Genomic DNA, 18,327 nt, shown 5'->3' on the forward strand with positions numbered 1-18,327 from the left:
CATCTCAAGTAACATCAATAAGATGTCAGATTACCAACATTTATGATGTCCATAAAGCCACAAACATATCAACTACAAAATATGCCCAACATTACATAGTTTTGCAGTCCCTATGTGATATCTACCTCTGGTCTGTGCTTTCCATCCTGATGACACTTTTTTAAAAAGGCTATGATGAGATGGCAGAGTTGTCATCTTTCAGGGTTCAGTTTTCTCTGCAGGGTCTCGAAAGGTAAGCTCTCCGAATGGGGGAGTAGATTCATTTTGCCTCTGCTGCACTTCAATACAACTATATCATCATGGTAGGTCATCATTATGAAAAGCATAGCTTCTCTGGAGGTGTATCCTGAGCTCTTGATAACATATTGTGGGACAAACACTCAAGCTCTATCTCCACTGAGAGCATCAAGCACAAGAGTTGGAAATCCAGAGCTGTGTTAGTCTGTAGTTGCAAAATAATAGAGTCCAGTAGCATCTTTACGACTCAAAAGCATAAGCTTTTGAGAACCATAGCTCTCTTTGTCAGATGCATGGTCTGACAAAGAGATCCCATGTATCTGACAAAGAGAGCTATGGTCCTTGAAAGCTTATGCTACAATAAGGTTGGTTAGTCTTAAAGATGCTACTGGACTCTTTACTAAGGTTCAGCAAGTAACTGGAAAGGAAGAATGCTGGGATGAAAACACAGATATGCTCTTGTGAGCCTCCTGTCACTTGCTTAAGTTTATTTCCTGTCCTTCCTCCCTAAGGTATATATAATTCTCCCCTTCCCCATTATATCCTGACAAAGGCTGATTCCGCACACGTTGGATAATGCACTTTCAATGCACTTTAGCAATTGTCTGGAAGTGAATTTTTTGTTTCACACAAGAAAAATTCAGTTCAAAATGATCCCTAAAGAGGATTGGAAGAGCATTATCTAACGTGTGCGGAATCAGCCAAAATCTTGTGCTTAGCCTGAAAAAGACGAATTGCCCCAAAGTCATGCAGTAATCTTTCTGAACGAGAGAAGATTGGAATCCAGCTTCCACTGGTCCTTTTTAAACCCACGTCTCCCTGGTCCCAGTACACCAAAGGGGCTCTCAACGGAAAGTGCTCAAACAGTTATGTTAGGGATTGCATCTGGCCAAGTTGATATGGTGCAAGATGAAATAAAATGGCTTACTCTGGGACCTCAAACAATTTCTGTGAAGGATGCTCCTTGAAAGACAATGTGTGAAGCGTATATGTGATCAGAGAAGAAATCCCACCCAGAAGGAAGTCCCCGGGCTGGTACTGCTCATGTGGAGTAGGGAAGGGAATGGGTTCTGAGCACTTCATAACATGTCCTCTGCAGTCCATTGGAAGAAACAGAACAAGCAACACCAATAGCCTCAGCATCGTAGCATCGACACTTTGCTTCCCGATGCAGGCTGTCTTCAGCTCATCTGAAGGATCACGAACTACCTTGGATGGCAGCCAGTGACAACATCCCTTCTGAATGGGAAACAGGTCTGCCTTATTTCCACTATGCATACAGTTACAAATGCCTGCCTCAGTTAGATTGAATGAACTCCAGTCTCAAAGTAGGATGCCAAAGATCAAGCTGGTAGAGCTCTGTCATTCCTCTTCTCAGCAATCCGTGTTTTGGTGTGTTTTTTAAAAAAATAATCCCTAGTAGAGTTAACTATTGAACGTTTGCTAGAACTTTCTGGAAGATCACGAAGCCTTTGGCCAGGATGAACAAATTACAGTGGTGTGGCTAATTGTAAGGGGGGATAATTACATGAAGGGAGTTCCAACCGTTAGTGCCACCTTTGGTACTAAATGCTGTTTTGTTTTTTCCTAAACTTGGCTAGGAGTTTCCTCTGCTCGTTTGAAGCCCAGTTAGGAGGACGTGCTGCCTAGTTTTCCAGAATGATTGATCACCAATGGGAAAGTCTGGTCATCCCAGGAAACTATTGACTTGATTGTTGACGCAACACAGTATGTTTTTACAGTGCAATCCTAAACAGAATTACTCTAGTCTAAGCCTATTGACTTCAATGGGCTTAGACTGGGGTAATTCTGTTTAGGATTGCACTGCTAGTCACTCATATTCCATCCATCCATTCCAATTTAAGGCATCTCATGCCATCACCTGAGAAAGCAAAATCAATGCCCTCCTCCAGCTTAACCAAGAGAGCAAGTATTTAAAATTCCTGGATGTGAGAAATCATACTCTTGCACCTTAGAGCGGTTAATGATGGAAATGATCCATTAACGATTTTTAAACTCTGCTCTTCTTTTTATCTGGACCAATGTCAGGACTGGTTAAAAATAAAGACATTGCCAACTGTAACCAGGGGGTGGAGATGTGTACTGCTAGGATGAGACTTGATAGAATACTTTTTTTCCCCAACACCCTCATGCATACAAAGAACAACCGAATAATGTAAGAATGCGGCAACCCTGGCTGCAGCCATCAGCTGCTATGAATGGACGCTATCCTTTGCTGCCCTGGAAGAAGTAGGGGCATCCAGGCAGTGTGAGAGGGGCCTATAAGGCGGCCTCACCACCCTCAGTCCTCTCAGTCTGTGACTCCTGCTCAGCCCACTCACCACACTCTGTAGCAGGGCAGGTCTAGTCGCTTACCATTTACAGGGCCAGGAAGGATTCTCCCCCCCCTCCCCTTTCGCCAAATTGGCTTACAGTGAGGGGTGGTTTTTCACCTACCTTGCGCTGCAGACAGAGGTTGTGGTAATAGAACTTGGTGGAGCTGTAAATAATTTGGCCTCTGGCGGGTTTGAGTTGGGGGAATGAGAGTGGGCCCTCGGCGTCTCCCCATTGGTGGGGAAGTGGGGTCTGTCAGGAGCAGCTGTGGCTTCACAGCCCAACTGCAAGGGCAGACTGCCGGATGGGACCTCCTGGACAAGACCTTCCCTCAGGCTCCATGGCTTGAGGAGGTTGGAGCTTTAAGGGGGGGGACCATTTCACCTGGCCAGCCAGGTCCCAGACATCCCTCACACCCAGGGCAGTGGGTCTCGCTCAAACATGTTCAAGGAGGAGGTCCTAGTGCGACCGCTGGCTTGACCTGTACCGCTAGTTAGGCTCCCTTTGCCATGTTAACTGTTTATGTTGTTGCTTTAATAAAGTGGCCCTTTAGTACCCATGCCTTGTGTTTGCCTCTTCATTCCTACTAGGGTGGCAATAATAATATCCTAGGCCAAAATGGATTAGATAAATTATGGAAAAATGGCTACTACTGAAGGGAGCTAAATGTATCTTCCATGTTCAGAGGCAGCATCCTTCAGAGTTGCTGAGGAAAATGGTGGGCAGGCACTGTTTTTTTTTTCATTTCCTGCAAGTGGCGCTTCTTATGATCATCTTAGAAGCTATTCTGGGGGACACTGCCAGGTTTGCTGGCTGTTCTGATCCAGAAAGTCTCTTCTTATATTCAGGAAACTAAACTTAGGAATACTTTAAACTTTGAAATCATTTAGAGGGGATGAAAGATTGACTTCTGTATTGACAAACGTTTCAGTAATCATAAATGACAAAAGAAATCTCCTTCCTCCTGCCCCAATTCAGCAATTTACATTCCCTCATCTATTGGAATTACCTTGTAATGGTGTATGTAAAATATAGCCTTATCCTGCATCCTCGATCTGATTTTAGGGGGGGGGGGTCTGGTGTAATTTACTTCAGGATCCTTTTACAGACTTAACTCAGGAGATGGCAGGCTCTCCTTCTTCGGAGGTTTTTAAGCAGAGGCTAGATGGCCATCTGACAGCAATGCTGATTCTGTGAACCTGGGCAGATCATGAGGGGGAGGGCAGAATGGGTTACATCAGTGCTTAGTTCTAGTGGCCCCTTCTTACATGCACAGGGTAATGCCGATTGCCACTTGGGATCAGGTAGTAATTTTCCCCAGGCCAATTCAGCTAGGCATCCTGACAATGTTTTGCCATCTTCTGGGCATGGGGTCACTGGGTGTGTGTGGGGGTGGGAGGTAGTTGTGAATTTCCTGCATTGTGCAGAGGGTTGGACTAGATGACCCTAGAGGTCCTTCCAACCTCATGATTCTATGATTCTGTGATCCAGGGTATACTCATTCATATCTAAGTGCCATTAGACAGAATTGGTGCACATCATCCCATTAACTTCTTAAATAGAATCTCCTTTGGAACAACACTTGATCTCCATTCCGGAACAGGGAGTTCATGCACATTTGCTGCCTGGCAAAAACAACCCCCCATGATTCAGTTATTTCCAAGAACATCTCTAGAACCACCAGTCTCATAGCCAAGTGAAGAATTTCACATTTTTTCCATTGTTTATTAGCAAACAACAACATACCACCAAACATACAAAATAAATGTATTAGGGAAAAATTCTTCTCCACAAGAATTTAATTGAAGGATATTGGCTGAATCCTGGGTTGTTCCCTAAATTATGCACAGTAGATCAGTGGTTCTCAAACTTTGGATTAGGGCCCAAAAGCAAGTTGTAGCTCTCTCCCACTTGGCAAGCACAGGAGAGATATTGTCATACTTATCTTGACCAGATATCAGCTTCCAGTTGAATCCTGGGTGTCCTCTTTTCTGTTGGTGGGTGCTGATCCAGTAGGAACTCGATCTACTGCAAAAGTTTTGGGTAATAGCGATTTCTTTAAGTTGAGTTGCTATGTGCATGCAAGGGGAAGGGAAATGTTTGTAAACCCCAAATTTGCCATTGTGCTTGTCTAAAATGTCATGAATTTGGAGGTTCCTGCTCCATCTACAACATATTTCAAGGGAAGCAAATGAGTTTTCCTAAAACAAGACAACCTTCTTTGGATGGTGAGCACTGTTCGCACTAATGTGTGCTCGTGCACAATTGTGCACAATTTTTTATAACTTCATGCAAAGCAAGAGAAGCCCAGCGCATGGAGGGTTCCCCTGGGCTCCACCTTCCTGAGGGCTTGACGTTACTCCAGCCTTGGCATGAAGGAATTCCCTCTCTGGCCTCTCAGTCCCGGTGCTGGGAGCTGGAGAAGGAGGTGATGGTGAGCAGCCAGTTGAATGGCCTCCCCTCCAGGTCTGCTGAGCAGTCTCTCTGTTCCGGTGCCAGGATCTGAGGAGGTGGCAGGGGTGATCAAGGGCTCATGCAGCCTCTCCACCATGGGGTCCCTCCATCCTGGCACCGGGAGCTGGAGGAAGTGGCAGCGGTGGGCGGGTGCCCACGCAGCCTCTCCACCATGCCATCCCTCCATCCCGGTGCCAGGAGGTGGAAGAGGAAGTGGCAGCGGAGGGTGCGTGCCCATGTGGCCTCTTCACTGGCCCACCAAACAGCCTCTCCGTCTAGGCAGCAGGAACTGGATGAGGTGGTGGCAGCAAGCAGGAGCCCACACGACCTCTCCGCCATGCCCACCACAGGGTCCCTCTGTCTCAGTACTGGGAGCTGGAGGAGAAGGCGGCGGCGAGTGAGCACCCACACAACCTCTTCGCTGCACTCACCGTGGGGTCCCTCCATCCCTGTGCCGGGAGCTGAAGGAGGCAGCAGTTGTGGGTGGGCCCATCAGTAAAAAATTCAAACCTTCAGCAGGGGGTTAGAAATCCCTTTGAATGTGCTCCACACTAGAAGCCACAGTGAACACACACAAATCAGAACATGGAGGTTTTATGCTTCAGTATAGTCACAATTTGTTTTGGCACATAGCTCCAAAAATGAGCCCCACTGCCTTTTACTTGGCAAATCAGCACTTCAATGAGCAACTGATGTGTTTCTCTCTCACTAAAAGGAGAAAACTGGACAAAATTGAGATTTCTCAAGCATATGCCACTGGTGGACCCATCAAGGGGAATGCTTCCTCTCCTGAATGAGAAGTAGAAGTCTGAAGAGAAAACAGCAGAACACAAAACCCAAGGTTGCATTATTTGGATTAACAGAGCAATCCCAAAACAGTGCAGGAAAGGCTTAGTCTGACATGCTAATGAATTTTGGAGATGTTCCAGGGTAATGCTGGCACAAAAACAGTTTAACACTGGTGCAATGCCACACCATGGTTCTCCTTTACCAGTTGGGGTGGGCAAAGGTCTGTGCATTATAACTACAGGACAGTGGCCTGAACCTCTGCAACATTTATACCACTGAACTTAGTCACCCACCTTATTACTGGGTGCAAGAGGGAGAGAACACAATACACAACCATGTATGAATTATTGTTTCTAAGCGAGAGACAATACAAATTAATTTGTAGCTACAAAATAGCTATATTGCACAATCATTGTCTAAAGAAGGGGTGGGCAAATTGCGGCCCACGGGCCACATGCGGCCCGCTACAGAGTTTTTTGTGGCCCGCCATGACAGTCAGAAAAATCCGCCTTGAACCAAGATTTCCTTCATTTCCTTCATTCCTACATTTGTCTCATTAAACTGATTCTAAAATTAAATGTGCTTGCTGCTATAGATGATATGAAACTAGCACAATAAATAAATTGAATAAAACTACCACTATTTTATTTAATTTATAATTATTGATTTTTATGATACAATGTATACCTTTTCTGAAATGCAAAGTAATGAATGCAATCATTTTAAAAGGTGCGGCCCTCCGCTAACCTCTGCTCCCACAAAGCGGCCCCCGAGCCAAAACAATTGCCCACCTCTGATCTAAAGTAAACAAAATGTTTGTTCCTGCAATTAAAAAAATATTACTGAAGAATAATCAATAGAACATTCTCACAGATTCTATTCATCATTCTTCACTCATATGCATTCATCCATTCATAATTTCTTTCTCTTTTATCCTCTTTCTTCAGGGAGTTCAGGACAGCCTACATTGTTTTGCCTTACTGCATTTTTTCCTCACAACAAGCTAGTGAAGCAGAGTGCTAAGGGCTGAGCAAGGGTCACCCAAACAACTTCCAGGTTAAATAAGAATTTGAACTCAAGTCTCACCACTTAAAGTAAAAAATATCAACTGCTATATTACTCTGGATATCATCTGTTGTACATTTGTAGAAATTGGTTAAAGACAAAGTTAGAGTTGGTTAAAGTTGGACAATGAAGAAAGCTGACAGGAAGAACATTGATTTATTTGAAATGTGGTGCTGGAGGAGAGTTTTGCAGATACCATGGATGGCCAAAAAGACACATAATTGGGTTCAAGATCAAATCAAGCCTGGATTCTCCCTAGAAGCTAAAATGACAAAACTGAGGCTATTGTACTTTGGTCACATTTTGAGAACACAGAATTCTCTGGAAAAGTCAATAATGTTAGGAGAAGTGGAAGGCAGTAGGAAAATAGGAAGAACTAAAACAAGATGGCTTGACTCAATAAATAAAGCCTGTCCTCCAGTTTGCTAGACTGTTAATGATAGGACATTTTGGAGGTTTTTCATTCATATGGTCACCATAGTTCGGAGGTCACTTGGAAACACATAACACACACACCACCAGCTGAGGACATTACATGGAAGCATCTGAATAGGTAGCCTGAATAAACACAAGCTATCTTCCTTAACCGGAATTAAGGGTCCAGAGGAGTTGGCATGCATCTGACGAAGAGAGCTGTGGTTCTCAAAAACTTATGCTACAATAAAGTTGGTTAGTCTTAAAGGTGCTGCTGGACTCTTTACTATTTTTCAGAATTAAGTATCTGAATAGGTAGCCTGAATACACAGAAACTATCTTTCTTAACCAGAAGTAAAAGATCCATGATGGCAGGGATAGGAACATCACACCATTTCAAACCTTTCTACGACTAATAAATTGCAAGGGCATCATAGATGATAGAGTCACTAGGACACATGAAATCTAGGCCGTGCCCCTAGCCAGCATTGCATCTATGGATTTATCAATTTAATAGAAAAAACTAAAGAAACACATAGCAGAGCAGTTATATTATTTAATGCCTTTTACTTATAAGCTGCTCCCTTTTGTTCAGCTCAGGCTTTAGCAGAATAATATAGCATTTTGGACAAAAGATGCAAGTCAGTAGCCCAGCACCGGAGGCCAAGATAGAGAAGATCTCCAAGGCTACCATGTATTTCCCTTTGGTGCTCAAGTAGGTCGGAACAAAAGACAACCAAACACTGCAAAAGATCAGCATGCTGAAGGTGATGAACTTGGCTTCGTTGAAACTATCTGGCAGCTTCCTGGCTGGGAAAGCCACAATCAAGCTGATGAAGGAAAGAAGTCCCATGTAGCCCAGGACAATATAGAACATGATGGCAGATCCTTCATTACATTCTGCCACAATTTCTCTACTCAAGGACAGCATATCAAAATCTGGGGAAGGGGGAAGAGGTTCTGAGCCACACCATACAAATCCCAATTTGCCCAAGGGAACAGGAGATAACAACGGAGTGGGTCAGTCTTTTCCCCACCCACTTCCTCATGCTGGACCCAGGTTTGGTGGCCATGAAAGCTACAATGATAGTGATGGTCTTGGCCAACACACAAGAAACAGCTACTGAGAAGATGATGCCGAAAGCAGATTGTTGGAGGAAGCAGGTCACCTTCTGAGGTCTTCCAAGAAACAGAAAAGAGCAGAGGAAGCAGAGCAAGAGGGAGATGAGGAGAACGTAGGTGATATCTCGGTTGCTGGCTTTGACTACGGGCGTATCTCTGTATTGAATAAAAGTCCCAAGCACCAGGACTGTGATCAAGAAACAGCAAACAGCAGCTGTTACTAAACTGATCCCTAAAGGTTCTTCTTAAGTTACAAAGCTTATCACCTTGGGAGCACATAGATCCCAGTCTTTGCTTGGATTTTGATCTTCTGGGCACTTGATACAGTCATCCATGTCTGGGAAGGGAAAGCGCAAAGACCCATATTAGTGCCATTTTCTATATGAATTTGGGCTTAAGTCTCACAAATGCTTTCCATAAGGGAACATGGTGGGATATTCAACTTCCACTGTATGGAAGAATTTTATAAATGCCTTGCTGTTTTGCTTATTGTTACTTTATTGATACCAACAATAATGTTGTTTTGCTTTTTAAAATTTCAAGTTTTTAAAACGAATTAGCATGTTTACTTGGATATTCCTTTCTTTGCTAATTACAAGGAGCTCACTGGAAATACCAGAAGCCGACCGACTTTTGTATGTTAATTAATAAATAAGTGTGCAAACTGAAGGAGCACATAATTCAGTTTGCCTTCTTTATTACACGCTGCCATGTTCAGGGTCTTTCAAGTCCCCACCTCCAAACAGAACACTGGCATTTAGAAACTCACGATAAGTAGGGTCAAGCTGCACTTCGCATTGAGTAAGATTCATCAACTCCATCTGTTTGGCTTTGGTCATGTTTTTACACAGCAGTTTAGATTTGGGCCGATTCCAGACGGCCCCCCGCTTTGCGAAATGTCGTCACGCGTCGTCGCGCAGAAAACGCGAAATATCGTGTTTTCTCTCGCGAGTTTTGCGTGATGTCGCGCAAACCTCGCGCGAGAAAACGCGATATTTCGCATTTTCTGCGCGACGACGCGTGACTGTATCAAGATTCCAGACGGCCCCCCGCTTTGCGAAACGTCGCGCGTCGTCACGCGTCGTCGCGCAGAAAACGCGAAATATCGTGTTTTCTCTCGCGAGTTTTGCGTGATGTCGCGCAAAACTCGCGCGAGAAAACGCGATATTTCACATTTTCTGCGTGACGACGCGCGGCGACGCGCGACGTTTCGCGAGGTGGGGGGCCGTCTGGAATCGGCCTTGGTTCTATTAATATAAAAACCTGCCAAATTCCCAAACTCTTTAATCTTTTCTAACAGCAACAGTAGTGTCTGAATCGGATCTTCCATGATAAATATCACATCATCTGCAAAAGCTCTAAAATTATAAGAGAAGCCTTTAAGTCTTATACCTTTAATACTCTGTTCTTCTCTTATCTTATCTGTCTTAACAATACTTCCAAGACCATTACAAACAGTAAAGGCAAAAGTGAACATCCTTGTCTTGTACCTTTTCTTACCTCAATTTTTTCTGTCAAATCATTGTTTATACACAATGTCGCTTGCTGGTATCGGTAAATTGCCTTTATAGCTTCTATAAAATCTTCCCCCAATCTGATCTTTTCCATTGTTAAAAACAATTTTATTTCAATTAATCTCTTGAGCAAAATTCTTTGGTAAAGGAACATTTGACATGATATTGTCATAACTTTTTCAGAGGAAATGCATAGAATCCAGAAATACACACATAAGTAAATACACATTCATTACATCCATGGGAAAAATTGATACTTTTTGTTACAGCTTTGATTAAATTGCATTTCCCATCATTTTTGTACAGTTTAAAATTTAAAATAATAATAAATAAATAATAATAAATAAATTTGACATGAATTATCTACAGGAATTTGTCTGAAGCAAGATACTCCAAATTAATATTGTTTTCCCTTTTTGGATAAAATACAACAGCCAACCAAAAAATTATGGTTAAAACCCAGTAATTTGATGAATGTTAATTTTTATTCATAATTTAGGAGGTCAACATTAAAGAAATAAAATTTCTCTCATACTAATAAGTTAGAGGTTGTTGTGGGTGTCTTTGCTGGAAATGGTTGACATTTAGTAAATGTCCAAAACAAAATCATGACCCACTCATTTCTGGTATTACATATCAAAAACCACTGTGTCTTCAGCAAATGACACAAATTTATCCTCATTTTCATCACTTAACAGAAAAAAATTAAAGACTTGAAAGAGAAAATTGCCTTGAAGTCTCGCTGATCAAGGTTCAGCAGAATAACACATACTGATAGTGCAGTCCTAAACTTAGGGCCAACCTACACATGACAAATGACACTTGAACAGCAAGTGTATTTCTCCCTGTTCACTTGCCCTCCACTCAATCCACTTGCCGTTCAAGTGTCATTCGTCATGTGTAGCTTGGCCCTGAGTTACTCCAATCTAATTCCATTGATTGCACTTTGAATTCTAAAAGTGATTTTCTCCATGGGTATAGGTGGGAAAATGTTACTGCAGAATGAATAATCATATAGCCACAGGTTTCATCCTGCATTCTCCATTTATATAGATTTTTTTCCAAATATTGATTCTGTTTGCTTGTGTGGAATACATAAGCAGAATTCATTGGACTTTTAGTACAGAAGTAAGCCCTTTCCCCTATTGTCTCAGTTCTACACTACAGAATAAATATATGTAATTGAAGACTTAGGGCCAAGCTATAAGTGACGAATGACACTTGAACGGCAAGTGGATTGAATGGAGCGCAAGTGGATGGCAAGTGAACAGGGAGAAATACACTTGCCGTTCAAGTGTCATTTGTCACTTGTAGCTTGGCCCTGAGATTCTTGAATGTGTCCAACTGATTAACTGTTCCCTCTTGTTCAGCTCAGGCCTCAATAGAATAAGGTAGCATTTTGGGGAAAAGATACAAACCAGTAACCCAGTACTGGAGGCTAAGATGGAGAAGATCTCCATGGCTACCATGTATTTTCCTTTGGTGCTCAGGTAGGTTGGAACAAAAGTCAACCAAACACTGCAAAAGATCAACATGCTGAAGGTGATGAACTTGGCTTCATTAAAACTATCTGGTAACTTCCGTGCAAAGAAAGCCACAGTCAAGCTTATGATGGACAAAAGTCCCATATAGCCCAGAACAATATAAAACAAAACAACAGACCCTTCGTTGCATTCTGCTATGATTTCTTCAGCCATAGACTGCTTATCAAAATTTGGGAATGGGGGAGAAGTTCCTAGCCATATTGTACAAATTCCTACTTGAATAATGGAACAGAAAAGGACAATGGAGTTGGCCAACCTTTTCCCCAACCACTTTCGTGTACAGGACCCTGGTTTGGTGACCATGAAAGCTAAAAACACAGTCATGGTTTTGCCCAAGACACAAGAAATAGCCACTGAAAAGATAATTCCAAAAGCAGACTGTTGAAGAAAGCAAGACACCTTCCTAGGTTGTCCTAGAAATAGTAATGAGGAGAGGAAGCAGAGAAGAAGGGCAACGAGGAGAGTGTAGGTGATATCCCTGTTGTTGGCTTTGACTATTGGGGTATTTTTGTGCTTAATAAAAGTTCCCAGGACCAAAGCTGTGACAAGGGAAAAAGTAATCGCAACTAAGGCTAAACCGATCCCTAGAGGTTCTTCATAAGACAGGAAGCTTATCTTCTTTGGAATGCATCGATCATGTTCTTTGCTTGGATATTGATCTTCTGGGCATTTGAAACAGTCATCCATGCCTAAAAACAAAAGGGCCATCACAATGTGAGTTTGGATGTGATTTAAAGATTATTTCCATAACTACCTTTGGCTTTTGAGCTGTGTAGAAAACTTCCTCCATATTGACTTCTTTCGGCTGTTTCCATGAGTGAAAGTGGTCATCTGAAAAGACATCTCCTAACTCTCTCCTTGACATATCTACATTATGATTTATACTTTCATTATTTTATATGCCTATATTATGACTTCTACTTTTATTATTTCAGTATGATTGTTTCATGCTAAGTAGAGATATTTGTTTCTTATGCAACTATAGAGGACAACTAGACAGAAATAACACATAGCCCTAGCTTTATGTTTGTGTTTTCTATTTCCCCTTACACTAGAAACAAATTAATAATAACAAAACATTCATTTTATATACCACCCTTCAGGACAACTGAATGCCCACTCAGAGTGGTTTACAAAGTGTGTTATTATTATCCCCACAGCAGACACCCTGTGAGGTGGGTGGGACAGAGAGAGCTCCAAGAAGCTGTGACTGACCCAAGATCACCCAGCTGGCTTCAAGTGGAGTGGGGAATCAAACCTGGGTCTCCAGATTAAAGTCCTGCTGCTCTTAACCACTACACCAAACTGGCTTTTATTATTTGAAGGGCAAACAGCAGCTTTTTACTCATGAACAACCCAGAGTGTCGCAGACTGTTTTGAATTCTTGGTTGCCCAATTCTATGCTCATTTGTTTTCGCACGTACTTTGAAGGGGGGACATTTGCTGAATATGGCATTGTAAATTACCTACCCTTCTGGTCTGAAATCTTCCCTTCAGGGCAAGGGACACAATCATAGCAGCAAAATTTCTCCCCTTCCCTCTTTTTCTTCTGATATCCTGGATAGCAGTAGTCATTGCACAGAGAAAGGGGAACCATCTGTTATTTGGGAAGGGATAAATCAGACCATATTTAAGGCGTTCATGGACTGATACATAAACAAATGAGCAGAGGAAATAGAATGATACTGAAACAACTCATGGCATGTGCTGTTTATGAATTATATTGGATGAATGAGGAACATTTTCACACTGCCAAAAATTAATTGACTATTTAGGTTTGCACTGTGACAAAATGGCCAATTGGTTGCAACTTGTTAGCAAGGTGTAGCTAATGAAGAAATAGGCATGCAAAATCCATTACACTGTTTCACATGTTCTGTCAATTTTAAAAACAAGTTGAAAAGTTGTGTGGAATCAATTTACTTGCCACTTCGTTTTAAACCTTGATTTATATGTGAAAGTTCTTGTTTGGATTATAGACAGATCATGACACAGGAAAACATTTTTCTGGAGCCCACATTTCTAGACCATTCTTTAGTGGTCTCTGAGAATATCTTAGAATCGATACCTGGTTCAAATTTCTTTGCCATACAATCATATCCTCATGAATGATGAATTTGTTGCTGCCCAAAGAATCAGGATCTAAACTTCCAATTTTCAGTCGTTTGAAGGATTTGTTTGGAAATGTGACCAAGTTTATTATATCAAACCCAGATTCCACTTCTTTATTACCATTAAAAGACACAAGTTCTCCAGCTGAGTTATTAAACAAAATGCTATGAAGGAATGGGTGGAGCTGATTCAAAAGGGGAAAAAAGGATAAAATATTGGAGTTTTACTGCCAAAGTACCACCTACTGCCATATGACCCTACTTGAATACTACTGTCATTCTTGAAGTCTGTGCTTTGGGTGACTCTACCATCTGAGGTTAGTTGGGTAGCACCCTAAGAATAGACATGGGCATGAACAGAAAAAAAAACATGACCATGGTGTTCGTTCTTCGTTGCCATCCACGAACAATGAACAACGAACATGACCTGTTCACAATCATATTAGTTGTTCGTTGTTTGTGGAGGCCAGCAGGCCCTCCTCCAGCCATCAAGATCCCTACCACACCACTCTCAGAAACCTTACCTGAGCAGGCAGCAGGAATGGTACCAAAAATAAATAATAGCTTGACCCAGAGCCTGGCAGCAGCCCTGGAACTTGAAGAAGTCGATCCCTATCCCACCACACACAAAGAAAATTCAAGCTCCAATGCATTCTCCCTGTCTCTCTCTCAAAATGCGAACAGCAACTATCTCTCCCTCACTGTCTGCAAAACTAGAGCTGGGAAGCCCCCCTCCCCCCTGCTCTTTGCTTCCTTGTAACAAATTTGGAGCTCCACACTTGAAAGGAAGACCTGCCCATTAAGCTAAATTAGTCTTAGATTGGGTTTTCCAGGGCAACAGCAGGAGTTCAGACAGAGTTCAGGCAGTCCCTGCCTCCAGTTGCCAAGAGAATTGATTGCAGGTGCCAGACTGTCTGGTGTGACGAACAGCAACGAACAGCAGCGAACGAGGCTTGCAACAACTACCTGCTTGTTTAGAATGCGGCCTCACGAACAGCTTGTTCACGAACAGCTGATTTGGCTGTCTGTGGCTTTTTTTAGTTCGTATTGCTGTTTGTGCCCATCTCTACCTAAGAATCAACCTTCTGAGTTGTGGTACCAAAATAATGGGATTTCTTGCCTGGGGAGATTTGTTTGTCCCCCTTTATCATTGTTTTCCTTTCTGACGTATCTGTTTGCAAAACATTTGTGGGTAGTTTGACTTCCATCTTTTTGGTGCCTTTTTTGTGACTGCAGAAAGAGCGTTCCTAGAAAAGGTGCCCCCCCTCCAAAAAACAGAAGCCAAATGACCCTGAACCGTTTTCTAAACAGAGACATCTGGATTCCTGGGGGAAAATGACAAGTGTTCAGAGAGTGGGACATCCCTTTAAGGGCATGTGGACATGGCCTTAGTTGCAGAACGGTCTGTTCAGACTAGAAGACATGTTACATTGTGGAGATTTACCTGCCAAGGCTGAAAATCTTGTAATTCAAATATTTTACCATGTCCTGTTGCTCTAAGACTGGATCTTGAAGAGTACATGTAATGCAAAGCATATCCTATGGCATAGACTGCATTGTAGATGCTATAGCTGTGGCCAGTGATGTGCATTTCAAAAAAAGGCTCTGGAAGGTGCTCTAGCTTCTCCTCTCCAGTACATGCTTCATTGAACTCCTCGGGTGCTCTAGGATCTGGACACAAACAATCAAAAACTTGTTCCCAGAAATCCTTGAGAAATTGATTTTCTTCTGTATAACAAGGTTTTAAGATCTGAAGAAATTTCTGGAACCCTTTGAGGTAATTTGAGTGAATTGAAAAGGAAATGGCACCATGGAAGAACTGGAAATCACAGCCCCTTTGAACTCCTGTTAATGTGAAATCAACCTGGGCAGTAATAATCCACACTTTTCTAAGTGATGTATTATTCTTATAACCAGAGTCTCCTAAGAACATCAGAATTATCAACCTTACAAGAGTCCGAGATTCTCCATAGAGGATAAATGTATTACATTTTCTATCTGTGAATGGTAGATATATATTTGACAGTAAATCATTGAAATCTCCCAGAGTATTCCAATCTGCTCGGTTAGGAATTCTTCCCGTGAGAGCCAAACAGATTCCATTCTTGGAAAGCAATGGCTCCATGGTCTTCAAGAAATGTTCTCCACTGTCATTGTCTACAGCTAAAAGCCCAACCCATGTCCATCCAAATTGGAGAAGCAACTGCATAATCCCTGTATACTGATGGGCTTCATTTGGGGCCATGCAGAAAAAAGAAGGTGACTGTGTTGTACCCATCTCCTCTGGGACAAATGATCCATATGTGAGCTAGAAGGAAATTTGTACATGTTAGGAAGATGAAATAGAAAGTGCCCATGTGTTGTGTACCTTTTTGTGCAACAAGTTGGAGAAGGTTTGGCAATAATGAAAGTTCTAGCTAGATTACCTAGAGTTTATACCCAGATTACACCCAGATTACCCAGAGTTATATTAGTTAGATACTATCAGTTTCTGGGAAATTATCATGGGAAAGAAAACTGCTTGAAAAAACATTCCAGAACCATTCTTCATTATTTTGTCCCTGTGTGAAGCAATTCAATTCACTATGAGCCGAGTTAAAAGTGACGCCTGACACTAGTTGGACACTTGTCAGCTTCCCTCAAGTTTTGATGGGAAATGTAGGCATCCTGGTCTTGCAGCTTGGCTCTCTGACTGTTGTCCAATGGACTTTTCAACTGTCATTTGTCCAACATTCTGCCAACTTGAGGGAAGCTGACAAGTGTCCAACCTGTGTCAGGTGTCACTTGTCGCTTGGCTCTGAGTTCCTCAAAATATCAGACATTTCTTTATTTTGCTCTTAATAATTTCTTTTCTTCCCTTCAGACTTCATATCAGTCCCAGTGATGTGTGACGGTCTCTCCACTCCCCATATATTGATCATACCTGTGGAATCTTGTAGAGACTTAAAATGTCAGCCACATGGAAGGATGTCTCAGAGCTAAGTCCTCCAATTACGGCTATTAATTTGTTCTGGGTGTCACATTTGTAGTTGGGGACAAATCTACATCTTTTGAAGAACAGGTCCAGAGTGGTACGATAGGTCATCCTTGCATCATAGTAGCTGTCATAAATGTGGAACCCGAGAGTGACATTGGGTAAGATCTTGGGATTCTCATTGATCTCATCTACAGCAAATGCCAAGACAAGAGCATGCTGGTAGAATTTTGTTATCATGCTGCAGATGAAGATAAAAAAGGTTAAAGTGAGAATTCCCCAGTGTGCCGTCATTTCCTTATAAAACCTCTCCATTTCCACTTCAATTTGTCCCAGTATATCCATCAATTTGTTTATAAATAATTTCAGTTGTTATTGATGCTTTCTGAAGAAATAAATATCTTTATTTGTAGACGAAGTAACTTTTTTTAGGTCTACATTTTAACACAAAATGCAAGTTTTTAACGGACTGGTGGTAGATTTTACCAACTGATGGCAAGTGAATTGCCTGATTTTAAGTTATGTTGGTAAAATGACCATAATAAATAAACAATAAATAATAATAACATTTTAATACAAAATTCATTTTAGCACTTTAACATAAAAAAGTAATTTGTTTCATTGCCTGCACATTTCATCTCATTTTATTATTTTTAAAAGAAACCTAACTCCTCAGGGTATATATACCTATACATTTAACTGAGTTCACCAAACATGTCCTTTATTTTATTTTATTAAACTTATAGCCTGCTCTCCCCACAAATGGGCTCAGAGTCGTTAACAACATCAGTTCATACATATAAAATAAACAAAAACAACTACATAAAATAAAATTCATCATCAATATAAATACAAATACAATAAAACCACTGCTCGATGCAGAACAAAGAGCTTTGTTGCTGTTTTGTTTTGCTAGTCATCTAAATGGGTTCCAGTTCATCAGAACTTCACATTACAATGTGTCTTTCATTTTAAAAAAATCAATTTTACAGTGTGGATCTGATTAAATTTTTGCTGTTAGAAAAGGAAGGATGGGTTCCCTTCAAGGGCTGAAAGGGCTGTTTGGGACCATGGAACCCATATGTAAAAAGATCTTGTGGATGGGAATTTCAGAGGAGAATTGGAAGAGACTGAGTAAACAAGATGACTGGATTCAACTGTATATCTTCATGCCACTAGCCATTACCAGGTTAATAACTCTTTGACCAGACGGACTCTTTCTTCGAATTTTCTTTCTCTTTTAGTAGCAATGGTTAGATATCACATTCTCATTATGCAGGGAGGAGAAAAAGAATCCTTACTCTGGGACCCCCAACATCTCTTGCAAAGGACTTTTCTCAAAAGAAATTTTGTGAAAGGTGTAAATGATCTGAGAAGTAATCCCACCAATAAGGAGGTCCCCTGGCTGGTACCATTCATGGGGAACAGGGAGAGGATCACTCACAGGGCACTTCACGGTATGCACTTTGCTTGCCATATGTGGTAATAGAAGCAGAAACACTAGTCTCACCATCCTCATAGCAAAACTTCCCACCAGATGTGGATGATTCTCCTGTGCCTGTTCACAGTGTATCACACTACCTTGAACAGTGCCTGCTTGCACCTTATAGCTGCCTGTTACAAATGCCTATCTTGAATGCTAGCTGAGATTGCACATACTCCAATCTCAAAGCACCAAGTCAAAGACTGAACTGACAAGCTCTGCCTTCCCACTTCTCACAGCTTTAATTGACACAAGGGCTTTTTATGACTGTTCTCAGGTTGTTTGC

At 41.8% G+C, this 18,327-nt stretch overlaps 1 protein-coding gene across 1 annotated transcript; it reads right to left on the reverse strand.

Moving 5' to 3' along the window:
• Positions 1–11,233: 11,233 nt before the first annotated feature.
• On the reverse strand, positions 11,234–15,829 carry LOC129339913 (vomeronasal type-2 receptor 26-like). The gene is made up of 4 exons (XM_054994481.1): positions 15,029–15,829; positions 13,542–13,769; positions 12,944–13,070; positions 11,234–12,162 (listed from the first exon to the last, which is right to left on the reverse strand). The coding sequence occupies exons 1-4, from the start codon at positions 15,827–15,829 to the stop codon at positions 11,234–11,236; spliced, it is 2,085 nt and encodes a 694-aa protein (XP_054850456.1).
• Between the last annotated feature and the right edge of the window lie 2,498 nt (positions 15,830–18,327).

The sequence above is a fragment of the Eublepharis macularius genome, chromosome 12 (genome assembly GCF_028583425.1).
Source record: "Eublepharis macularius isolate TG4126 chromosome 12, MPM_Emac_v1.0, whole genome shotgun sequence".
Lineage (NCBI taxonomy): Eukaryota > Metazoa > Chordata > Lepidosauria > Squamata > Eublepharidae > Eublepharis > Eublepharis macularius.